This window comes from Lampris incognitus, chromosome 1, assembly GCF_029633865.1.
Source record: "Lampris incognitus isolate fLamInc1 chromosome 1, fLamInc1.hap2, whole genome shotgun sequence".
NCBI lineage: Eukaryota > Metazoa > Chordata > Actinopteri > Lampriformes > Lampridae > Lampris > Lampris incognitus.
In genome coordinates this window covers 135,869,310-135,894,896 of record NC_079211.1, presented here as the reverse complement: position 1 = coordinate 135,894,896, position 25,587 = coordinate 135,869,310, and the positions used below count along the sequence as shown (strand labels likewise).

General features: G+C 44.6%; 3 protein-coding genes across 3 annotated transcripts in view; 1 reads left to right on the top strand and 2 right to left on the bottom strand.

The window, feature by feature from the left end:
- Window positions 1-19,210, bottom strand: part of LOC130107912 (arrestin domain-containing protein 3-like) — a 48,453-nt gene extending 29,243 nt beyond the window's left edge. Inside the window, exons 1-6 of the mRNA XM_056275080.1 lie at window positions 18,955-19,210; window positions 18,735-18,795; window positions 18,441-18,612; window positions 18,166-18,253; window positions 17,796-18,052; window positions 16,772-16,904 (exon numbers count right to left, since the gene is read on the bottom strand). Coding sequence (XP_056131055.1) covers window positions 16,785-16,904; window positions 17,796-18,052; window positions 18,166-18,253; window positions 18,441-18,612; window positions 18,735-18,795; window positions 18,955-19,210 — 954 coding nt within the window. The 3' untranslated portion in view covers window positions 16,772-16,784. The remainder of the gene's footprint in view (window positions 1-16,771; window positions 16,905-17,795; window positions 18,053-18,165; window positions 18,254-18,440; window positions 18,613-18,734; window positions 18,796-18,954) is intronic.
- Window positions 9,351-11,126, top strand: LOC130112495 (piggyBac transposable element-derived protein 4-like). The gene has a single exon (XM_056279883.1). It carries the CDS (start codon window positions 9,351-9,353, stop codon window positions 11,124-11,126), a length of 1,776 nt encoding a protein of 591 aa, XP_056135858.1.
- Window positions 19,211-19,919: 709 nt separating the features above from the next.
- Window positions 19,920-25,565, bottom strand: LOC130124754 (arrestin domain-containing protein 3-like). Its single transcript, XM_056294098.1, has 6 exons — window positions 25,145-25,565; window positions 24,994-25,054; window positions 24,744-24,891; window positions 24,558-24,654; window positions 20,300-20,556; window positions 19,920-20,151 (listed from the first exon to the last, which is right to left on the bottom strand). Exons 1-6 carry the CDS (start codon window positions 25,401-25,403, stop codon window positions 20,026-20,028), a joined length of 948 nt encoding a protein of 315 aa, XP_056150073.1. The 5' UTR covers window positions 25,404-25,565; the 3' UTR covers window positions 19,920-20,025.
- Window positions 25,566-25,587: the final 22 nt, after the last annotated feature.

The following is a 25,587-nucleotide window of genomic DNA, read 5'->3' as shown; positions in this document are numbered from 1 at the left end:
TCGTTTATGAGGTGTCGTGGGACTCTGTTGGTGGGACAGACGTCGTGTGACGACAATAACAGTGTTTTTATGTCGAGGTAAAGCTGAGACAGCTCGGCGATTAACCACCAGGAGGAGCTGTAAGAGACCCCCGAAGAGGGCGACATTGCGCAAGAGCCAAAGACAAACTTATTCCCAGGCGCGATAATTAGCCGAGAGCAGTGAATATTGTAGCGTGCATGGATAAGTAGACACGTTGGCCCTTTGCTGACGGGTTTGACCCTTTTGTCGAGCGGTTAGTAATGTCTCCTACGGTGCGAGCGATACGGGTTCTCGTCCCGGCCGCGGCAGTTCCTGTGGTTGCCCCCTGAATTCGCTATAATATTATGAACTCCTTTACTTCCTGCACCTCCATCTTTTTTTAAAAAATTATTTTAATTTTGATTTTATTTTCCCCCTTTTCTACCCAATTGTGCTTAGCCAATTACCCTATTTTCTGAGCCTCTGCCGATCCGGGGAGGGCTGCAGACTACCATATGCCTCCTCCGATACAACTGGGGTCGCTAGACGCTTCTTTTCACCTGACAGTGACGAGTTTCACCAGGGGGACGTAGCGCGTGGGAGGATCTCGCTATTCTCCCCCCAGGTGCCTCGACCGGCTGATCGACCGACCAGAGGAGGAGCTAGTGCAGTGACCAGGACACCCACCCACTGGTAACACGGGGATTCAACCCGGTGATCCCCGTGTTGGTAGGCAACGGAATAGACCGCTACGCTACCCGGACGCCCCGACTCCCTCATCTTTGTTAGTCAGATAAGGTCAGTGTCTCGTAAACGTGAAGACGTCGCCGATGATGAAGGGCACATGAGTCATGTGACGTTAACGTTGTTCACGTATCAAGGTTGGGCATGGAAACATGCGATTCCAAGTTCAATTTATTTCAAAATCGCACTTAAACTACTGGAGCTTCAAAGCAAAAAAAAAAAAAAACCAAAAAAAATCTTGAGATTCAAAATAAAAGAAAGAATCCAAAATGTGTTGAGAAATAGAAATAAAAGGGTCACTGACAACAAAATACAACCGTGACAGAACTTGCAGAGAGGCACGTTTGAATCAACAACTGTGGATGTAAAATAAAAAAAAGAGAAACCAGGTTTGTTAGACTTATCCGTAACTTTAAGATTATAACAACCTGGAGCTTTTATAATTGCGTGTTGCATCAGTAAATGTAGTTTTTGTGTTTTGGTTTTTTTTTAGTGCCATCAGTTTTGCATATGAAAATCTTAATTTCCCCATTTTGCCTTTCACTCTTTCTTTTTTCACTTCATTTCTTTCCTTCCTTTCCTTCTTTATTTCCTTCCTTTCCTCGTCTTATTTTCTCTCAGACTTTGCATCTTTCTACCCCCCTGCCCCACTCCCCCCCTCTCATGTAGCGCTTGCTGTTTGGCACCAGCAGCAGCTGTTTGAAACTTTATTCTGCAGGGATAATAAAAAGGATGAGTGGTCGATTCCAAGGCGGCACAGAGCCAGCTGGGCTGAGGGGAAACGTGTTAACATTTGGTAATGGCAATTTCATTGCCCATAATCTTCCATTGATTGTGTTTTCATTAAACAGTGTTTACACATGCTGGCAGGGAGGACTTGAGGACAGCCTGTGTCCCGAGATTCAACACATCAGTACAACCTAGTCTCTCCGGTTTGCGTACAAATAACACGACTTTACACTTTCGAGCTGCGTGCAGGGCATACGCCAAAGTCAAATCTTGCAGGCAGGTGATAAACCGATCCTTCCCGTTACCTCTGTGGCGCGGACGCGTGCGAATACCAACACGGGCATGACGTCACCAGCGAGGCTCCGTTTGCCCAGCTCACCAGATGCGCGACAGCCCAGTCGCCAGGGTAAAATATTGGCGTTCCTGAACCTAATATACATATCATATATATATATATACACACATACATATCAACCTTTCAACTTCTAGTCAGTGGTGGGGGAGCCTGCCAAGTCACGTCCCAGTCGACGTCGTCTGCGAAAAGAAAAGAAAAACATGGCTGACACAACAGCCCTTTTATTCTCAGTGGGACAATTCCATGTTCTCAGATCCTTTCGGCATTAAATCCGTTTTGATGAAGTTTCTAACGAGAAATGTACCTTTCATTTTCATAATCTTCGTTCAGTGAATGTATATGATGTTTAATTTGTTAGTTATTCGATAGATTCTTCCAGGTCTCGCCAGAAAATGGTTGGAATGCAACGTTTCCGATATTGAACACAACCCCAAAACGTGTTTCTACAATGCTTGCTAAAATATCATATACATAAATAAATAAATCAACATTTGCATGTTTTTGTTTTAAATGAACCACCTAAATGCAGTGTAATTCATGTTTCGGCTGCAGGAAATATTTCATATATTCTACAGATATATTTTTACGACCCTATTCACAACACTATTTATAATCTGATAGTTTTTCTCTGACTATTGACAATTCTATAGCTCCTCCATCGCCTCAGGTTCAGAGTCTGGGTGTCATCCTGGACAGCACATTATCTTTTGAAGCCCACATCAACAACGTTATTCGGTCTGCATACTTCCACCTACGCAATATTAACCGTCTTCACCCGTCACTTACACCCAACAGCACCACCATACTCACTCACACCCTGGTTGCATCCCGTATTGACTACTGCAACTCTATCCTCTTTGGTCTTCCCCTCAGGTGTCTTCATAAACTTCAGTTGGTCCAGAATTCAGCTGCCCGTATCATTACCAGAACTCCTTCCATAGATCATATTACTCCTGTTCTTCAGCAACTCCATTGGCTCCCTGTTAAATACCATTATTGACTTCAAGATCCTGCTCCTCACCTTTAAGGCCCTTAATAACCTAGCTCCTTCATATCTTTCTGAATTCCTTCATATCCACACGCCCTCCCGCACTCTCAGATCCTCTTCTGCTCTCCAACTCACTACACCATCGGCTCGCTTGACTACCATGGGGTCTAGAGCCTTCAGGCGTTCTGCCCCCCACCTATGGGACTCTCTCCCACAAGACATTCACAACATTGACTCTCTTTCAACCTTCAAATCCCATCTCAAAACGTTCCTATTCAAACTGGCATATTCAGTCCGATCCACGCTTCATTGAGTCTTGTGCCGATGATGATTTTCTACTTATCTGTTGTATTAACTTTTTATTGTCTACCCTGCTTTGTTTTGATTTTATGCTGTCTGATACAGTGCTGCTTGTATTTTTTTACTGTGTTCTGTAAGGTGTCCTTGAGTGCTATGAAAGGCACCTATAAATAAAATTTATTATTATTATTGTTATTATTATTATTAATGCTATTTTGCAAACCGGAAAGCTACAACAATGGAGATGAGTCATATCAAGCTGCATGGCGCAGCTCAAGGGAATTGTAGTTTTCAAAAATATAAGCGCATTTCCTATAAGTTGTACTGGAAGTTGCAAATACTGAATTGAGAGTGCACTAGGGGGTTTAAGGGGATGGGGAAACACATTTGTGTGATCAGATGTTAAATATCTAAATGCATGAAAATTGATTTGACCATTTTTGACAGCACCCCAACTTGGTGATTATACCCATATGAGAACGGTCACATAGCTGAAGTCGAGCTCTCTATAAGAGTTGTTCCCCTGTTTCCCTTTCTGTTGCTGAATGAAAATGCTCTGAGGTCAAAGTTCAGAAGTCAATGTTCTCAAAGCAGGATCCATTTAAAAACCTTTGGTTGACAAAATTTCACTCTACAGGTCGAGATCTTTCCGACGATGTATTTGGTTTAGTCCTACGACAACGTTTTAATTTTCACATTTCATGGACACAGCCCAGGTTTACTTTCAGAGAGCCCTTTGGAGGCCCAACACATAAAATGAAAGGTCTTCTTTTTTTGTTGTCTTTTTTTGTAATAAACATCATTTAAGGTAATCTTTTTTGACTAATTTACAACCAAACTAGTAGTTTCGGCCTACTGTGAAGCTTATGTTCCTGATGAAATACAAGAGCTTTCTTTTCAGACACAAGCAGTTCAGGCCCCATGCCTGCAGTAATGCCCTGCATGGTCAGCAGGATGTCAATATGTAAAGGTACTCATTTGAAAAAGAAACAAACAAAAAACCTTCATCTCATTTCATGGGCTGCAAAGGGCTCTCTGACTCTATAGGCCTGTGCCAAGGCTGAGCCCTTTGGAAGCCTAATACATGAAATGGAAGTTAATTTGTTTTGTTTGTTTAGTCACCTTGGACTTTGGCATATGCACTGCGCACAATTTGAAAGTGTAACGTCGTGTTATTTGTATGCAGATTAAGGAGTCCGGCTTGGTGGGGCGTCCGGGTAGCGTAGCGGTCTATTCCGTTGCCTACCAACACGGGGATCGCCAGCTCGGATCCTCGTGTTACCTCCGGCTTGGTCGGGCATCTCTACAGACACAACTGGCCGTGTCTGCAGGTGGGAAGCTGGTTATGGGTATGTGTCCTGGTCGGTTGGGCTGGGGGGAATAGCGTGACCTTCCCACACGCTACATCGCCCTGGCGAAACTCCTCACTGTCAGGTGAAAGGAAGCGGCTGGCGACTCCACATGTATCAGAGGAAGCATGTGGTAGTCTGCAGCCCTCCCCGGATCGGCAGACAGGGGTGAAGCGCAAAACTCGGAAGAGTGGGGTAATTGGACAGGTACAATAGGGGAGCAAAATGGGAAGAAATCCAGGAGAGAGAGAGAGAGAGAGAGAGAGAGAGAGAGAGAGAGAGAGAGAGAGAGAGAGAGAGAGAGAGAGAGAGACCAGCTTGGCACACCACAGGGCACTTTGACATTTTTTTTTTACATAAGGCACTTTTTTTTCTATTGGTGAATTTGTCTTCATCACCTTCTTTACAAATTCACACTTGAGTGGACAATCAACACCACGTCTCTTTTCTGAGGCGAAACAACTGGCAGCGTGAAGGCGTATTTACCCAGAGTTTCCACTTAATTGGTAAAGCTGAAAATGACTAAGACTCAAGAAGACAAATTTTGAGACGGAAGAAGATGAATTACTGTAATGATCAGGATTAATCATAGATTGGACATAGCCGTGTCCAAAGCTAACAGAGGCCATGACAGTGTGCCAGGTCCAGAGCCCGGCCAAAGTCTCCCTGACCAGATCCGTCAGTCCTGGCCCAGCACAATGGACGTAATGAGGAACACATGGTCTAACAATGAGGAGCCAAATTCAAAATTTACATGTGTTCATGAGCAAGCTTTCACCAGTGTAGATATTACATCCACCGCCGTGTTAACAGGACGTTGAAAGAGGGCTTCAAATATAATACAAATTCAAGTCTGAGCTGTTTTAAATGCGACGCACATCAAACTCTTCGGGACAAATCAGGTCCTCTCCTCCATCTGCATGACGTTTCCATAAATCAGCTGAAACGACTCCCCTGTGAAGCCTGTGTTCAAACTCCATCTAGTGGTTGAAATTAAGAAAACAAATCTTCAGGGTTTTGTTTTTTTGTTTTTTTTTCTTCTTTTCATTATTTGTGCAAGAGGAACGTGTTGCCTACCACACATTTCTCCCACCTTGGTACGAGTTACAGAAAAAAAGACCTAAACAACCATTTGCATGTGTGTGAAGATGGGAGGGGGGGTAGGTAATTTGAATACATAACTATATGTCATTTGCTTATTATTATCTATATTATATTTCACTACCACACAATGTAGCTACTGTGTAAACTTTTAAATTATGATTATCAGAAGGAGTAAAAGCATTAGCTGGCAAAACAGCTGCAGGCTGGTTTGGCCTTGCATCCTGTCTTTATATTAACGTCAGTCATTGTGACGTCTCTGACGTCTGACGTCACGAGGGAATAATCTGAAGGGATATTTCAACGTCCCCAGTTTATAAAGGCTGTCACGTCACAAAAGAAACGACGTAACCTTTGCTAGGCCACATTTTTCATCAGAGATCGTGAAATGTCCTTCAATGAAGTCTAATCTGACGTAATAAAATCTAGATTACCAAATGGCTGCTGAGTAGTCACTTTCACCCGATCACCACAAGAGGGCAGTGTGTCACTCTCTATAAAGACGGAGCATCTTGGCTGAATGTTAAACAAGGTCATGATTGGACCTCAGATACATTCGCAATAGGAATGTGAGTGTGATGTGGTGTAATTTGAGTAAATTAGACATTTCTTGGCACAGAACATAAAAAAAGCGAATCATAAAAAGAAAAGCTTGGGCAATTAGTATGAAGGATCCTGAGAATGTGCAGTTGCTATGATAATGCATTGCAAATTAAGCCAGCCTTCTGTTGCCTTAGTAATTGACACAAATGAAGTCCACGATCAAGTTTCCCTTTTTTATTTCAGTGAATTAGACAAATGCTCCCAAACAAGTCTACACTTGCCATTTTAAGCATCTTCTCAAATCGAATCTCAGCTAGTGTGGTGATGGCATCACTGTTAGAAGGCTTCTGGCTGTAGATGAGTATAAGCTTTCAAAATATCATTTATAATGAACCAGCAACCATACCAAATCCCCATGCTAGCTGCATGTAAAAATTATACATTTAGTAAATATGACTTTATTTGTTGTTTGGTAGAAGGAGAACGATGACCTCCATCAAAGAACGCTGGGCTTTGCTTGCCAGAAGGGAAAAACAGCACCAAGAAAGAAGGGTTGGCCTGTCTTTAGCAGCGGCTGCAGCGGTTGCACCATTCACTCTCATACACACACACACACACACACACACACACACATGTGCATGTGCACACATGTGCATGTGCACACATACACACAAACGCAGGGATCAGCTCTGAACTCATCCATGAGCGAAGCATCTGAGCTCTGCACAGGCTGAGTTAGCCGCACAACCAGATACACACACACACACACACACACACACACACACACACACACGCACGCACGCACGCGCACAGAGAACGTCTGAGCCCCCATTGGTCGGCGTCTCTCCACCCCACCGCAAGAGTCTCTGAGGGGTCTGCTGCAGTGCTCTGCTCCAGGGGCCTGGAAACACTGGAGTGAGCCATTTTTTTCCCTCCCTTCTATTTTTGGGTTAGATATCTTTAAGCACAGGAGAACCACAGTATCCCTCATTTTCCAACAAACTGGTTCCCAGTGCACACTCAGAAGCAGAAACCCCCGCTCCCATCTCTGCAGATAAAGACTGCAATAAGGCCTACGACTGAGAAGCTGTATGACACTACAGAGAAAACCAGAATCTGTGCAATAAGCCAGTAAGGAAGGACACATAAATCATGCCTCCGCTGCAAGGCCCTGGAGCAGCAACCCCAGCGCTCAGCCAGCCATGCAGAGTCAGGCCGCAGCTGAAAGAATTTGGAAGGATCCCTTCCTGGAGCCCATCCCCCATACAAGAGGACATGATTTAACCGGCCTCCTCCCTAGAGAGCGAGGAATCCACAACCAGAGTGTGTTCTTCTTCCCTAAGTCAAGCACAAAGCACCAAGAGGAGCCTTTTTAAACTGCATGCAACCTCGTCATGCAATGACAACAATGCTGATCTTTGGTTGTGATCAGTTGCGTGCGATCAAGAGCACTGCAACAGGGCTCATTCAGAGTACGCGATTCATAATTACACTGTAATAACAGAAAGATAAACGCCACTATATTACAGGACTTAGCCTATTATTGGGAATTGATGTTTGATGTGTTGTACTAGATATTACATGGGCTGCTCACTGCTCCCTCTGCTTATCCTATGGAGACACTACACCTGAGATGGGCATAGTCTGTAAAATGAACCTTAGTTTCCATGTAATAGCCAGAATGTCATCTGGCCACTGATAAACACAGACGTGCTTACAGTCTCTTTAAGCAGCGGCTGGAATAAACTTGTCATTACTGAAGCCAGAGTGATGAACGTCTGCGTGGCTTGATTAGCGCAACACAAAAGGAGCATTTAGTTTCATAAAGGGCATTCAAATGTGCTCACATTTTCCAGTTTTGAAAAAGCCAAACAGCTCCGTCAATAATCAGACCATAACAAAGTCACAGCGCACACAATCTGGGCCTACACGTGATCCACGGATAATCAGATCTCATCAGCCATGCTCTTTAACTTGAGTCCTTGAGTAAAATATAAAAAAAAAAGGATCTGCCCACATTCATAGAATAGAGGGAGGTCCCTAGTTCAACAATAGCCTATGGGGCTTCAGATTCATGTAGGAATCTGTCAGAGGGAAAGAAGCATGTTTATGAATGAACCAGCTCCTTACTCTTGCCACAGTTCACCGTGCAGTCTGCTGGGCGGACGGATGAACGTGCAATGTCTATCTGATGTGGGGGACATCCATTACTGTGACTGACTCACTGTGCATCTCATTTGACTGATTATAGGCCTGATTTAAAGGTTTAACAGTACACACAACAACAACAACAACAACAACAACAATAAGGTGGAATACAACTTCATTTGCAGTTGAGAGGGTGCGTGCGTGAGCGTGCGTGCGTGTGTGCGTGTGTACACAGCGGCTTTTTTAAAAGTTGTTTTTTTTGGCTCTTCAATTACGCCCCTAAACATGTGCACAAACAACCGATTATGACGAGATTATGATGTCTGAGCGGCATAAACGGGTTTAAATTTGCGCAGTGTTTTCTTTTTCTCCGTGGCTATTTTTTTTTCTTTCTTTTTTTTTCTTTTTTCTTTTCCTTTTTCTTTTTTTTTTGTCGGAGATGGGTATCCGGCTATTGATAGTGGCGAATGCCAGCGGGCATTAAGAACAGCAAGCGGCCATCTGCCAGCCTTTAGCGAACTAGCAGCAACCCCACCAGCTGCAGTCGCAAAACGCCCTACAAAGCAGGACATGCATGCAGCTTCTGACGTCTGCGGCCACACTGCGCTACCAAAAACCCCAGCAGCGGAAACAATGAGAAATCCAGCTTATGGACACCGCATAGGTTAAAACGACCGGCAAGTTTTTTTTTTTTGTTTTGGGGGGGGCCATGGGGTGGCCGTTTGAAGTGCACGTCGGTTCATTTGGAAACGGCCGGTTTCTGCGTTGAAATACCAATCAAAAAAGGACTCATGCAGGGACACTTTAATACCCCGACATGGCGACGGCAAGAAAAAGGAGAGAGCTTTTTACTATTTTGGAAACTAGCGCGGACGCAGAAAGTAGCTCGTTTGGCGGCGGCCAGGAGGAGTCTCCGCTAAATCTTTCGGCCGATGTGAAGTGGTTTGAGATTCCTTTCAGAAAGCCAGACTCGGACGAGGAGGAGGACGAAGAGCATGAGGAGGAGGAGGAGGACGACGGCGGCGGCGGCGGCGGCGGAGAGGGGGAGAATGGCTTCGCAGGCACGGCGGCCGCGGCGGACGCGGCCAGCTTAATGGCAGGAGCCGGCTGTAACATTATTCTGGTCACCGGCAACGGAGTCAAACACGAGGAGGAGGAGTACGCGGAGGACTGCTATTATTCCACCTCCACTAACTGCTCGGACACCACCTCGAACGACTCGGATATTGATTTCTCCGATTTGGAGGAGGAGGAGCGCACCAGTTTTTTCAGCTTTGAAGAGGACTTGGACGAAGACTGCACTTCTCCAGACTTCTGGGGTGAGCCGGACCAGGTCATCTCCATAGAGCCGTTCACTGCCGTCAGCGGCCCGCAGCATTCACTCGGGGACGATGCTGACACCCGCGACTATTTCCGGATACTCTTCCCAGATTCTCTTTTTGAACACATGGTAGAACAAACAAACAACTACGCCCTCTATCGGCAGAGGAGGAGTGGAAAATCAGACCCCAACTGGCACCCCACTGATCTGAGAGAGATGAAAGCCTATGTGGGCCTGAACATACTGATGGGCATCAATCAGCTGCCGGACTCTGGCATGTACTGGGCCAGTGACATTTTCATCGGCAACGCGGGCTTTAAAAAAACAATGACTGCCAGGCGTTTCGAAAAGCTCACCCAGTATCTGCAGCTGTGCGACCGTGAGTCTGAGCCCGTGCGCGGCGAGCGCGGGTACGATGGCCTGTTTAAAATTCGGCCTCTCCTCGACGTGGTGGACAACACCATGTGGGATGCGTACGTGCCCAATCGCTGCTTGACCGTTGACAAGTGTGCCATTGCCGTGAAGGGACGTTTCTCTCCTACCCAGTACATGCCCTCCAAGCCCTTAAAGAAGGGCCTGACGGTGTGGATGCTGTGTGATTCGCGGTCAGGCTACTGCCACCGGGCCCGGATTCATGTGGGCAAGCCCAGCGAGGATGCGGCGGCAGCTGCTCTGGGTTACAGGGTCGTGACCTCCCTCGTGCGTGGCCTGGAAGGCCAGTACCACCACCTTTTCATGGACAGCCTCTTCACCTCTGTCCCCCTCCTTCAGAGGTTGCTAAGGGACGGATTGTATGCCTGTGGTCCCACCCAGCCGGGTCGCAAAGGCTACCCGGAGATTCTCCGCCCACGCAACGTTGGCAAGCTTTCCCCGGGTGAGTTCTACCAGTGCCAGCGGGGCAACCTGGTTGCCACGGTGACACGTGACCTCAAGGTGGTCAGCTGTCTGTCCACCAATTCGGCGCCGGGGATTCTGGGGATCAGCCCGGGGCGACAGCAGCGTGCAACCGATGAGGAGGACGACAGCGACGGTGCGGATAGCGTGGGAGGTAGCGGTTCGTCGTTCGGCGTGCCGCGGCCCCTTCCCCTGTTGCTGTACCAGGAGAACATGAGGGGCGTGGACCTGTGTGACCAGCTGAGGGAGTGCTACCAGGTGGGCCGGCCATGCAAGAGGTGGTGGCGCTACTTCCTGTGGTTCTACGTCAACCTGTGCATCGTCAACGCCTATGTCCTGCTGAGGGAGAGCCGCGGGGGCACGCCGCCGGCGGGCTTCAACGGCAAACAGTTCACCCAGCGCCACTTCCGAGTGCGGCTGGCACAGCAGCTGATCGGGGACTACCAGGGGGCGAGAGGCATGGAGCGGGCCGCTCGCAAGAGACATGCAGACTCGCCTATAGAGTATGGACACCGCTTGGAGCGCATGTCGGAGCGCTCTCGCCGCTGCAGAAATTGCACCAATAAGGGACTGCGACATGAGAGTGTGTTCGGCTGCAAGATATGCAACGTCCACCTATGCAGAGGAGGCTGTTTCTCTGAGTTTCATAAATGAACCTGAACTGGGTTTTGCTTTTATACCTTTGTGCTAACAAACTTGTGTCGAAGGATTTTTCTTTTTTTTTTTTTAAAGTAAAAAAGATTTGTAAACCAAAAGGTTGCCACAACAGGTGCACAATGTAGTCATACACTTCATGTAGAGCTTAGTTTTAGACTAGAAGAAGTATTATTGCACGACTTGCTAGAGGAAAGAAACTGTAATACTGTAGATTTCAATTAGTATAGAATGTTTTGGCAAATCGCCTTTGACAACACTGATGAAATTGCCTTGTGTCACACTTTTTTTATATAGTGAAGTTATGACAAGGATTTTATATGAAACAAAAAAAAAGACTTCTGCACTCACAATACATCAGCATACATTTACTATGGGAAGTTTATTTCTCTCTTTTTCCAGAATAAATACTTCAGTATGATGTATTACAGTGAGTCACCTCTTCTTTTTTTTTCTTTCTTTTTCTCTTTTAATGTGGTAGAGACGAGAAAGACTACAGGCTTGGGATCGATGCTACTCCTAAAGAAGATTAACGGCGGTGGTTAAATATTTGAGTTAAATTAATTTACAATAGTTGGGAGACAAGTTTCGATAGGACGCTCCCCTTGATCCCTCAGACATGCACGCAAATCTATGAGTCCGTGTGTCTCTCCGCAGCATGAAGGGGACACAGCTTGGAGCAATTAGAGGATAGAAAAAGCCCCTCAGTACTTCCCAGCCAATGGACACAGTGATGCCATTTCGTTCTCTAACCACACCATAGACACAACCATCTGTGGCCCTAGTACACCAAGTCCAAACCCAAAAAAAAGAGGCGATGCTGGTCTGAAATGGCTGGAAGTGGTGGGAAGGATGAAGAGAGATGCGTTCACTTTGAAAGGGGGTATTATAATGAGCTTTCCCAACACACTTAAAGAGTGAGCCAGAAAAAAAAAACGTATGGTCATTTCACTTTTTGAGTAATTCGACATCAGGATTTACACATTTAAACCACCTTATGATGTCCTGAATGAAGGTTTTTCTGCCTTTCAAAAGCCACGAGAGCAACTGGGTCACTTGCAGAGTTTTAGATGTTGGCGGTGATGCGTTCACGTATGTTCACCAGCGATTGTGTATCTGCTCTGTTAGCTGGCATTGCGTTTAAAGCCATGGGGCTGGTAGGTTAAAGCCCATGTTCAGGCAGTAGTGGAGCTTATTCTGCGGGTCTGTTTTCGTAGTTCAGACTGCCGGTCTCCTGTGTCTTCCTTCTGGGGTTCCTGTCTCTCTTTTGCAGGCTCTCTCTCTCTCTCTCTCTCTCTCTCTCTCTCTCTCTCTCTCTCTCTCTCTCTCTCTCTCTCTCTCTCTCTCTCTCTCTCTCTCTCTCTCTTGCTCTGCCTCTCGCTCTCCTCTCTGCTCTCAACTGTGCCATCTAGCACACTCTGCTGTGTTCTGGGTTGCTGCGTCTCTCCCTCTTCAGGCTCTGCTGTGCCATCCTACACAGACGCACACACACACACACGCTACACCAACACGCTACATGGCTACACATGCACACACACACACACACACACACACACACACACACACACACACACACACACACAAACCTCCACTACGCCAGCCCCACCCCCCCCTCTTTCGCTCTCTCTTGCTTTCCCTCAGCCGTTCCCCAGCTGGGAGAGGGTTAGTCAACTGGACGCCCCTCCCGCTGATCTGCGGGAGCCCCACGGGGAGTCGCCATGGCAACTGCGGCCGGCGAAGACAGGGAGTCGCCAGCAGGCCCGCACGGTTGTCATGGTACTCTCGCCGGCTACAGGGGGTGGGAGGCACCAGAGGCCACACCTCCCTACCCCTTCTCCAAAAAAAAATCAGGCAAGGCTGTGGCGTGCTTAGGGAGCCTGCTGGCCGAGGGCCTACACGCTCTACGTGGAGCCAGGCTGGTTACCAGGCAGTTTCTGCTTCAGGCAGCAGCCAGCACACCAAGGACCATGCCAAATATGAGCCTCGCTGCTGGTGGTTGCGGCTACGTCCTCACACAGGTGTAGGAGGGAAGGATTAGAGAAATAGGCCATACGCTCTACTGTACCACAGCTAGTAACCACGCTGCAGATTTCTGTTGTATTCCATCCTTTTCTGCGCTGCTATGAAGTTACTAACTAGTCCTTGTTTTCACAATATTAACGGTCTCTGCGTAGATGCTGTGCTATGGCCGCCGCTGCTATCCGCTCCATGGCGTTTCCTATTTTACCCTAGTATCAGTTATGACAGTATGACAACTGAAAACTTATTTAAGCCTTTTTTTATGTTTTATGGGAACAGCATTGTGTTATATACTGCACATGCAGGCTAAATAGTTGTCTCATAAGAGACTCGAGAAACACACCAGTAACCGCAAAATCAGTCACACCCCTCTGGGGTGCGAGTTGAAATATGAATTTAATATTTCAACTCCCACTTTGGCACACGCATATTTATCTAACATAGTCATACAGCATAGCCCCAAGTTAATGCTCAATGTTTGTGTTTTGCATAATTGATTTTGTGATTAAGTTTGTTTTTGTTTTTTTTCAACCATGGTTTTTTTTTTGGTCGTCACTCTTTATATTTGAGTTGTTCGGTTCCATTTAAGAGCAAGGGTACATGGTCTTCCTGCTGAGTCAGAACCAAACACAGCTTTTAACATTTTTTTTTGCTCTCTTTCATTCCCTCTCTCGCTCTCTTTCTTGTGTGTGTGTGTGTGTGTGTGTGTGTGTGTGTGTGTGTGTGTGTGTGTGTGTGTGTGTGTGTGTGTGTGTGTGTGTGTGTGTGTGTTGTATTTGCATGGCTGATTGGACGGACAGGTGGGGTTTGCTGTATGTGCTGCCACAATAGCTGGGTCTGATGATTCCAACATGGATCTCAACCATGAAATACCCAACTCTTAATATTCTCTCTCCTTCTGGGCAGAGCAAGAGCCCTGAGTTGCTGTCAAGACACGGGCCTGGTTTCACTTAAGGCTCTTTGATTGTGTAACACACTTACTGTTAGATTCATGAATGTTCTTTTGTTTCATACTTTCCTTGGTTGTCATTAGGATCAAGGGGCAGAGACGAGCACGACAAACTTCCCATCAAGCGTAACTCGGTACTTACTGATTCCTTGTTAGACTCTATACATTTTCGGCCCTGACGGGCCACACCGCCTATCTGAGCATCGCATGTGTGCCGCGGAGCCTCTTGCTGGTCATTTGGGTGTCCATGTTAACAGGTTAGAGAAGTCACATAGCATGTGTGAGCAGCGCGGCTCAGGCACGTCGAGCCACGCTGCAGCGACGCAACTCTAGAAAGTAGATGTGGCGCCTATTCATTATTCTCCGCATGAGGCGTGCGGTTCAGCGAAAGATCTGTTGATAGTCATATTGACATCATACCAGCAACATTACATACGTAACTGACACCTTTCACTACTACTACGACTACTACTACTACTTTCAGCTGCTCCCATTAGGGGTCGCCACAGCAGATCATCTGTTTCCATCTCTTCCTGTCCTCTGCATCTTCCTCTGTCACACCAGCCACCTGCATGTCCTCTCTCACCACATCCATAAACCTCCTCTTTGGCCTTCCTCTTTTCCTCTTCTCTGGCAGCTCCATATTCAGCATCCTTCTCCCAATATACCCAGCATCTCTCCTCCACACATGTCCAAGCCATCTCAATCTTGCCTCTCTTGCTTTGTCTCCAAACCGTCCAACCTGAGCGGTCCCTCTAATATAATCGTTCCTAATCTGCCCTTCTTCGCCACTCCCAGTGAAAATCTTAGCATCTTCAACTCTGCCACCTCCAGCTCCGCCTCCTGTCTTTTCGTCAGTGCCACCGTCTCCAAACCATATAACATAGCTGGTCTCACTACCATCTTGTAAATCTTCCCTTTAACTCTTTAACTTTAACTGGCACTTCTCACTAAAGTTTCAATATCGATATATCTGTAGAATTACAGACATAGACATGAAAAATATATATATTGTTTTTTTATAACCATTTTAGCAATGGCATATTAGGAGAAAGTGGAGGCTACATATGTACTATATAATCATAGCAGAAACCCCATGTAGGCAATAATAATAATAATAGTTATTATTATCATGTTAATAAGTTAACAGAAATTTAGGGTTGTGTCTGAAATGAAATGAAACATTCTACTATTGATGGCTGTTATCGAAGGCCAACTCAGTGTAGAAAGATAGACCTGGCAGCAGCAATGCTGTCTGTGTGGACACGACACGCACAGGCAGAGGTGAGCGGTGTGGACCAGGCCTTCGGGTTTACAGAGACTGTGCTGTGAGCAGTAGGGACATCCAGCCTAATAATAAGTGTCGTGCAAACGAGAAACATCTTTCATCCTTCATTCGTTATTGGTGTCCCATTATTATGGGGAAGACCACGCCTTATGTGATGTAGTCGATACATGTACAATGTCCACCATACACCAGAAATGGTGAAGTCTGGGTTGTTAGAAGAGGGTTGTGCATTTTTTAGGCTAATTTACGTAACTATCACCCATGCACCGAGTCCATCTGTGTGTTATTTAGTCGGACTTATCCAAACAATAAAACTCCTCCATCGACTTGTTGCAACTTCATCGCCATCTAGTGGTGAATAGGAGACAGTGTCCCCCCCCCCCCGACCCCACTCACCACTACCGTGCCGCCCAACGATAAACCAGACCATCATGACACAGACGTAGCCGTTGTGATGTTGCTGGAATGTCTTTTTTAACGTCACTTCCGTTTGTCTTACGACCCGTATTTAACTCCAGGATAGTTAACAATGTAGGATATCGTGAACACACCAACAAGCTGCTTTTGGATTTAGTAGACTTTAACACAGCAGAAATAATGTTCAAAGGAAGAAACAATCTACTACCGAGTAATATACAAAAAAAGTATTCTCAGATAGAGAAGGAGAATATAATCTGAGAGGGAAATTAAACGTCAAGAAATTATGTGTTGGTGCAGCTTTGAAGAGCACAGGCATTTCAGCCTGTGGGGTAAAATAGTGGAACACAGTCTGAGCATGGAAGAGGTACAGAGGACTGATTATCAAGAGATATAAGTAGGGACGATGAAGAGCTGTGTTAACTGTTAAAGTTTTACTTATCTCTAAACATTTCTTATTACTTTTTGTTTTTCTATGACACCGAGCGGATATTTGGGTTGTATGTGGCATTGAGATCTGTTTATTCTTGGTACATGACATTAGGATGTGTTTTAATTTTTCTATTTTACTTTCTCTCATGTTCTCTCATGTGTTTTTACGTGTGTGTTTTTGTTCTTTTTGTTCTTATTGTTCACAGTGGTTGAGTTTGTGTTGTGCAGCACATCTTGCATTGAGCTTGAACTATACAGTGGGGATTGAGTCTGAAATGTATAGTAGCTGAATTAATTTAAGAGTAGGTGAGAAGGGGTAGGAAAAAAACAAGTGTATACTTCCTCCTACTCCTTTTCCAACATGTAACAAATAATCTGATGCATACGGAGATTTGTTCACTGAGTTTGATGTGTGGATTTGTTGATCACTTCAGATTATTGGCAATGGTTTATCTATATGTTATATCCTGCTTGTTTACAGGTTCGAAATTAATCAGCATTCATTCATTCACTATTGACCACACCACAATGTGCTGTTACCTTAGCCAGGACACTATCTCGGCCAAGTGGATCTCTTCTTCTGCTCCTGCTCAGGTGGTTTCGGGGAGCCCAGCAGGGTGATCAGGGGTAGTTTGATCTCGGAGTTTCTTGCCAGTGGGACATCAAGAGTAACCTACAAATACATACACTCGATATTTAAATTTGTTGGTCTTTAATACAGTCTATGTTCAGTGCAGCATGAACGGCAGGTGCTGTCTGCAGGTGTAGTTAGTCAAACCTATATATATATATATTCTTTTGCGGGGAGAATGTAAACGAGGTAACACTGACACTGCATTCGAATACACTTTGATATAACAACCGGACATATCATGGAGAGCCTATTTTCCTCATGGACATTTAACAATAGGCACAACAGTTGTCTTGATATGTTTGTTTTTCTCTGTCAGTATTTTGTTTCCCCCTCAAAGCATTGACCTGGACCTAATCTGATTCGGCGACAGGATAGAACCGGTTTGTCTGTAATCTGACGCCTTCTTCTACTTGTACCCTCACTGGTGTGTGGACAAGCCTGAAGACTCTCTCTCTCTCACTCCCCCCACCCTCCCCATACACGCAACACATATAATGTACAATATTTGTGGCAGGCAGGTGGTGATGGCACTCCCGCTATGCGCTCTCATTTGGCTAGCTGAGGCCCTCTTGGGCACAGACGGTCATTGTGCAACGATGCTAAAATTTTAATTTGTGCAAATTAATCAACACGTCAAAACGAGTAAAATGCTTTGAATCCCTCCGATTCTCTTTGGTTTGTTTAAAATTAAAATTTGTGTTATTTCAATGTATCATTTTAATTGTTTATACTTTTACAGAATGGTCAAATAATGGAGTCTAGTATTAAAGTAGATGTCCACATGCATTCTCAGTAATCCAGGTAAGAAAATCAAATCTGTAAGTAAATGTTGTGTCCAGGTGAACTGATTCAACTTTCTTTGATATTAAAGCAGATGATATTACATCAGGTGAGGCTCATTACGTTGGTCAAACTGTAAAAGAGGACTACCTTGATGCTGTACTCTAGCCTCATCATGGGACAGTTGAGGAAGGTGGGAAGAAGATGTGCAGGGAGACTCAGAGCTCTGGTTATAATCTGACTGCTCGCTGCTGGGACGGCGCCTCCTGTTGCAAACAGGATGTCATTCGTGTGTACTATCCTCTTTGACTGAGCAACAAACGTCTGCTTCTCACATAGGTAAAATGTAGGTGTTACTGGGTAGGCTGAGTTGTTCGCCACCTCTGCACTCACTTCCACTGTTTCCCCTATAAAAGCAGAGGACAGGTTCATTGAAGCTGTGTTGGTGTGGTGGTTTGGCCATCTCTCTTGTATTTATCAAAAGCTGCCCAATAAGGATGTCCTCAATGGGATCACTTACCTTGTTTTACGCCCATTTTCCCTGAGGTAACATGCATCGTGACTTTCCCAGAGCCACAGAATGAAATCCTGGTCCCATATTGTGCCTCCTACCAGATAGCAGAGATTAAGATGCCGATGCAATGGTTATTCAAATAGTGTTCCTGATTATTTAATCTGGTATGAATCACAGAGAACAGGTAGTCATGATAAGGTCTCAGTGGTCTCTATGTGCATTGCACATGTTACTGATGAAGTGAATGAAGAACTTTTGTCCAAGTTTAAAAACAACCCTACCTTCAGTTGCACGATGATCATTTCAGACTTTGAAACAAAGGGGAATTCTGACTTGGTAAGAAAAGGAAACTCAGTCCTGGCTTTGTGTACCTGCCAAATTGACTTGGTCAACTTTGCTTGCAAACTATACGTGATTTTGCCCCATTTCCCCTTGTAAGATGACGGCATCTCTCTGTACAGGGAAAGATTTAAGTGAGACAGAGAACATTATTTCAAGGCGGTTGTGGAATGTTCAAGTATTTGTGTGAAATATGAAGTGCAATTGTACCAAGTGCGAATGAATGGCACACCTACCGATTTGGGATCTCAAAGGTGAATGAGTACACATTTTTCCCTGCGCCAATGATTTCAGAACCTTAGGAAAGTAACATTTTGGTGTTCATGGTAGCAGCAGGTAACGAGCACAAAACTTTACAAAAAAATTTTTACAGAATTTTTGCCAATTTAAAAAAAAAAGTTCAATTTACAATAACCTTATCTATGTGTCTTGGCAAAACAGGAAGGCTATACAAACCATCGCCTTTTTTATCCTGGAGTAGGATGCATTCATAGTAAAAGTATGTTTTCTTGTCACTGTGGATCAACTGACTTTGCCCATCCTGTTCATACCACTTCACCTCGGCTTTTCCTTTTGCTGTGACCAGCAAACGCTGCACTTTGGTGTCGCTGCTGCTCACTACCGTGACTCTCCCTGAGATGATCTCCCCGGGAGAGAAGGTCCCTCGCTCATTCTTCCTGTCATACTCCACAGAGAGGTGCTTTATAGTCATGGTAGGCTTTTAAGTGCTCTCACGGGTGCTCTCAACAATGAGCAACAGTAAATGATCTGGCCTGAAGCAACTGATACGACAGCATCATGCGCACGCGCCCGTAAACTGCAAAAGAAAATCCTTCGCGTTGACCAGACACGGGTTTGAATCCTTTGAAGGCAGTCTTGTGCTGAAATGAAGCTTCTTGTCTAATGAACCGCGATGCAGATAAGGATGATATGTCCACTGCAACCGTGACGCTCTCCGGAACATGTATCTGTGTCACGCAGGATCATGTGACCAGGGCTGCGGGTGTCCCTTTCACACTGGTAACCCTAGCCAGTTAAGTTTCCAGCTATGTGGGCCTAATGAGGCATAAAGGGCGGCTTTATGCATGCATGCTTATTGTTATTCTTGGGGTAAAATTTATTTTAAAAATGATTCACAGCAAGTTCACAGCACCGGAAAAACAAACTGGCCGTGCAATGTCATTAAAGTACATTTGCTTACATGTTATAAGTTGCATCTAATTTACTACAAAATTGTGAATTGCATCTGATACCTATCTCAAATATGACATTAGTTAAAATATTGAAGTATCAGCAAACATTAGGATTACGGTGCACCAAACAAATTCATAAAAACAGACAATGCATTCAAATAACATATTATACAGTAAATCTGTGGTACACAATAGTGTTTGAACAGTAGCCACTTTGCACAAGGCCAAACTAAAGCTTTGATAATCAAGGCAGGTCTTGCTCGTTTCATAATCTGAAAATGCTTATGTAAAAATAACTTTACGTTTTGGTCTGGAGGAAGTCAGGCTGGTATTCCTATGTATCTAAACTTTTGTTCCAGTATGCCTCCTGCTCCTTAGACGAAGGTCCATTCTTGTGAGGGATAATGACAATAGGCAGTTTAACCTCAGGATCTTTGGTCATGGAAACATTGAGAACCACCTGGAAACAGAGAAAAATGTCTTCATAATATGGGCACGGACAGATGTGATTTTACATCAGCCACATGCACATGTATTAAATCTAAAATTGTGCATCACCCACTTAACATTACCCCATAAGAAAGCCGTCAATCATGAATATCGTTTACCTTCAGCCTGTACTCGAACTTGATGATGGAGCAGTTCAGGATGGAGGGAGGCAGCTCTGCAGGGATGGTGAGGACCTTGGTCACAGTCTGTCTGTTAGAAGGTGGAACAGGCTCTCCCTTCTCCTTCAGGATATCGTTTGTGTGTACTCTTCTGCGACCCTGGGCAAAGAAACTCTTCTTTTCATAGAGGACAAATTTTGGCTTCACTGAGCGAGTTGAGCAGTTGCTGATCTCTGCTATGACTTTCAGTCCCTCGCCTGTAAGATGGAGGAAAGCAAGTTTAGGATTTTCTGATCCCAGAGTAAAAAGCACATGCAAATAATCGGTGCTATCCTCATCACGCATATATATATACACTACCGTTCAAAAGTTTGGGATCACCCAAACAATTTTGTGTTTTCCATGAAAAGTCACACTTATTCACCACCATATGTTGTGAAATGAATAGAAAATAGAGTCAAGACATTGACAAGGTTAGAAATAATGATTTGTATTTGAAATAAGATTTTTTTTACATCAAACTTTGCTTTCGTCAAAGAATCCTCCATTTGCAGCAATTACAGCATTGCAGACCTTTGGCATTCTAGCTGTTAATTTGTTGAGGTAATCTGGAGAAATTGCACCCCACGCTTCCAGAAGCAGCTCCCACAAGTTGGATTGGTTGGATGGGCACTTCTTGCGTACCATACGGTCAAGCTGCTCCCACAACAGCTCAATGGGGTTCAGATCTGGTGACTGCGCTGGCCACTCCATTACCGATAGAATACCAGCTGCCTGCTTCTGCTCTAAATAGTTCTTGCACAATTTGGAGGTGTGTTTAGGGTCATTGTCCTGTTGTAGGATGAAATTGGCTCCAATCAAGCGCTGTCCACTGGGTATGGCATGGCGTTGCAAAATGGAGTGATAGCCTTCCTTATTCAGAATCCCTTTTACCCTGTACAAATCTCCCACCTTACCAGCACCAAAGCAACCCCAGACCATCACATTACCTCCACCATGCTTAACAGATGGCGTCAGGCATTCTTCCAGCATCTTTTCATTTGTTCTGCGTCTCACAAACGTTCTTCTTTGTGATCCAAACACCTCAAACTTGGATTCATCCGTCCACAACACTTTTTTCCAGTCTTCCTCTGTCCAATGTCTGTGTTCTTTTGCCCATCTTAATCTTTTTCTTTTATTGGTCAGTCTCAGATATGGCTTTTTCTTTGCCACTCTGCCCTGAAGCCCAGAATCCCGCAGCCGCCTCTTCACTGTAGATGTTGACACTGGTGTTTTGCGGGTACTATTTAATGAAGATGCCAGTTGGGGACCTGTGAGGCGTCTGTTTCTCAAACTAGAGACTCTAATGTACTTATCTTCTTGCTCAGTTGTGCAACGCGGCCTCCCACTTCTTTTTCTACTCTGGTTAGAGCCTGTTTGTGCTGTCCTCTGAAGGGAGTAGTACACACCGGTGTAGGAAATCTTCAATTTCTTAGCAATTTCTCGCATGGAATAGCCTTCATTTCTAAGAACAAGAATAGACTGTCGAGTTTCAGATGAAAGTTCTCTTTTTCTGGCCATTTTGAGCGTTTAATTGACCCCACAAATGTGATGCTCCAGAAACTCAATCTGCTCAAAGGAAGGTCAGTTTTGTAGCTTCTGTAACGAGCTAAACTGTTTTCAGATGTGTGAACATGATTGCACAAGGGTTTTCTAATCATCAATTAGCCTTCTGAGCCAATGAGAAAACACATTGTACCATTAGAACACTGGAGTGATAGTTGCTTGAAATGGGCCTCTATACACCTATGTAGATATTGCACCAAAAACCAGACATTTGCAGCTAGAATAGTCATTTACCACATTAGCAATGTATAGAGTGTATTTCTTTAAAGTTAAGACTAGTTTAAAGTTATCTTCATTGAAAAGTACAGTGCTTTTCCTTCAAAAATATGGACATTTCAATGTGACCCCAAACTTTTGAACGGTAGTGTATATATATATGTGTGTGTGTGTGTGTGTGTGTGTGTGTGTGTGTGTGTGTATGTATGTATATATATGCATATATATGTATGTGTGTGTGTACATATATATATATATATATATATATATATATATATATATATATATATAGTGGATAGCATCATTTTTTACTATGAGTCTATTTAAAATAATACATATTACTAGTTGTGCCAAGAGCCCCAAGTCACAGGAAAAAGGTGACCAGATGCACATGAGAAACATGATAAACAACAGAGGATACGCTCCATCTTCTACAGGCTGCCGAAAACGTCACCCAATGAATTTGCAAATGAGAAAGAAAATACCTGCATTTGTATAACGTAAGGAGCATAATTCAACTCCTTGCCCTATTTAACTAAGAAAACATGGCAGCATAGTATAGTCATTTCTTATTTTAAGCAGTAAGACTGAATATTATGTAGTATCTATGAACAGTGTAGACACAGAAGATACGAACTGGACATGAAAGCTTTTCAAACACCTTGCACGTTGATTGAGAAATATTTCCCCATAAACAAACACATAGTTTATACTTTTCCCCCTTTATGTTTAGATATCAGATATCAGATTGGCGGCATGAATTCATGTTTGCAGTGGCCTCACCCAGTACTACCAGTGTGGGGAGATGGCAGTGCAAATTCACGTTTACGGCAGCCTCACCCAGTAACAGTGTCTTTGTCCACGTCTAAGTTTTGTCTTCATTTGATGGCTGGGAGAGCTGGCGCTGGATCGGCTGGGAGAGCTTGAGACCACAGCCCTGCCTGGAGCTGTGCCCGAAGAGATAACACCGAGGGCAGTTTGACGCGGAAGCGGTGCAGGCTAAGCTAACTGCTAGCCTATGCAGACCAACAGTTCAGATACCACTGAGGGTGGTTTGGCGGCGGCCTCGCCTGGCATTGACTGTGGTGTTTTTGATGTTGTCATGTGGAGTGTGAGGAGGTGTGTCGAGGGTGTCTGGCTGGGAGAGCTGGTGTTGGATCGGCTGAAGGAGCCTGGTCTGCTGCGTCCGGTAGGCCCAAGGACCACGGCCCTGCCCAGAGCTGCGCGGGAAGAGGAAGCACCGAGGGCGGTCTGACAGGATGCGGAAGCAGGGCAGGCTAAGTTAACTGCTAGCCCATGCAGACTGGCAGTTCCGCCAGTCATCCTGGCTGGCGTTCCTTCTCCTGGACAGTGTTTATTTGTTTAGTTTGGATATACGTATGTGTTAGTTTGGATATGTGTGTTCTTGTAGTTCTTGTAGTTTGTATGTCTTCGTGTTGCACTGCTCCGGGCTGGGGGAAGTGATATGTCGTTTCATTTCATATAAATTGTTCCTGATTCCTGATATCAGCCTATACAATTAAAAGGAAGTAAGAAGTGGCAGCCATCTGTTTGTCTATTTGCATATACAAAGGTTCGTGCAAAAATGGCATGTTTTACACAGTCACACCAAAGCTCTCACTGGGAAACTGATTTTCACTCTGTGATGCCTTCAGTTCGCAAAATATTTTCAAACAGCATAATGAATTCATTTCAGATTTATCATCCCCAAGGGGACGAGTAAAGTCTTGGCAGCCAGGTGAATAAAATCCTTTTATACACAGAAAAAAAGAAAAAGAAAGAATATTTCCAGACTAACCCAAAGCCATAATAGTGAAATAAAGGACTAAAACATGGCATCTACATGACTCATGAGAGCCAAGGAACTGGCCACACTAATGTGACAGTCTAACCCAAACTTAAAGGAGTATCAAGGGCCTTTTAATGAGAAGATTTTTTTTTTGTCATTTATTTGCAAATTTTCTACGATGACCGGATTTTGTTCAAAACAGTATGCAGGTTCGAGGACAACCAGACGGACAGTCGGTTATATGGGTGAGATTTTGCTTGCACGCGTGCAACTCTCAACAAACACCTTGTGGATGAAGCACGACTTGCAGTAACTCAGCAAGACACAAGTGGAATTTCCTCTTGTCAAAATGAGTCACGTGTGTATGTTTCCCAGTGACAGGAGAAAGTGGAATTCAATGACTCTTATTGTGGAAAACTCATTTGCATACATGTAAGAAGCACCGTAATGGTGCAAGGTGCATCACAAGCTAACCACATTATTCTTCCTCTTTCATAAGTTTCATTTACTAACCCTGGAGTTACTACTCTCCAAATAGTAGAGAAGTTTGTTCCACTTACGGACAAAAGAGGGGGAAGACGATGACAATACAAATCAGGTTTCATTTGAAGGATGAAATTAAGTAGTATCTCAGCAAGACATCATTACCTTGCTGGTATCCCATCCTCTCTGTGTGAACGTCCATTGAGATGTTTCCGGAAGCAAAGAAGGTGACAGGTTTGTCCTTGCACCCGTACTGGGGTTCCTAAAAGACAAGTTACTCAATCCAGATGATGTGGTCAGAAACAGATGTCCAGTCATGTTAACGTACCAGACTGCTTTAAACTTTCCTACCATGAGTCCAGGAGTGTCCATGTCTGCTTTGGACACGAAGGTGAAGCAGGTTTTGGTTTTTTTGGTGAGTCTCATTGACTGTTTCAGCTCTGCCCTCAACTGATGTTTAATTTTACCTTCCCAGCCTTTGAAAGACGATGGTATTTTTCTAATAAATGAAACATTTTTGAATTAAATTACAGTGACAATCAATTGAAACATATCCAGCACATATGTGAATATAGATGTGGTAAGACGAAAAAAAATGCACCTATCAGGAATCTTGAAGGAAAAGGGGAAAACATGCCTTCCTCGACCGATAACTTCTGTTCCTGAAAGAGTTTTTGTTAGTAAGTCTGCCGACTGTTTATGAGGGGAGCGTTTCAAGGCAAACATAAGGCTTGTCTGTTTTAATACATTACCATCTCTTCTCGCCTCCCTCAAAATGTGATGCTTGACTTCGTAATACTTCTCATTGGACCAGAGCACAACATGCATATTTTGTCCATAATGTTCGGACCAGCACACCTTAGCGTTTCCCTTGGCTATGAAAACTAGAGACTGGATGTGTGTTTCCTTTGAAAGCTCCACAATAATTCTCCCAGTAATGGTATCTCCATTGGTGAAGATGTTTTTACTGTTGATGGCATCATAGCAAATTGTGAAATTCTGGATGGTCATTTTCGTCCAGGAGGCGCCGGAGGGCGTTGCTGTGGGAGAGGGACGTCTGGAGTGCCCTACTTAGCTTGCTGCCACTGCGACCCGAGCCTGGAGAAGCGGCTGATGTCCAGATGAGAAGAGATTTTCGTCCAATTGGCAAAATAAAACCCAAGGAAGAAAGAAAACGTCCTGTTCTGTGTTACTT

Excerpts from the sequence above, each read along its gene's own strand:
- LOC130124754 (XM_056294098.1), bottom strand. The coding sequence starts at position 25,403 with ATGACCATCCAGAATTTCACAATTTGCTATGATGCCATCAACAGTAAA. Across the intron at positions 24,655-24,743 it reads TGGACACTCCTGGACTCATG|GAACCCCAGTACGGGTGCAA; the intron begins GTAGGAAAGTTT and ends CTTGTCTTTTAG. Across the intron at positions 20,557-24,557 it reads GAGGATGGGATACCAGCAAG|GCGAGGGACTGAAAGTCATA; the intron begins GTAATGATGTCT and ends TCCATCTTACAG.
- LOC130112495 (XM_056279883.1), top strand. The coding sequence starts at position 9,351 with ATGGCAGGAGCCGGCTGTAACATTATTCTGGTCACCGGCAACGGAGTC.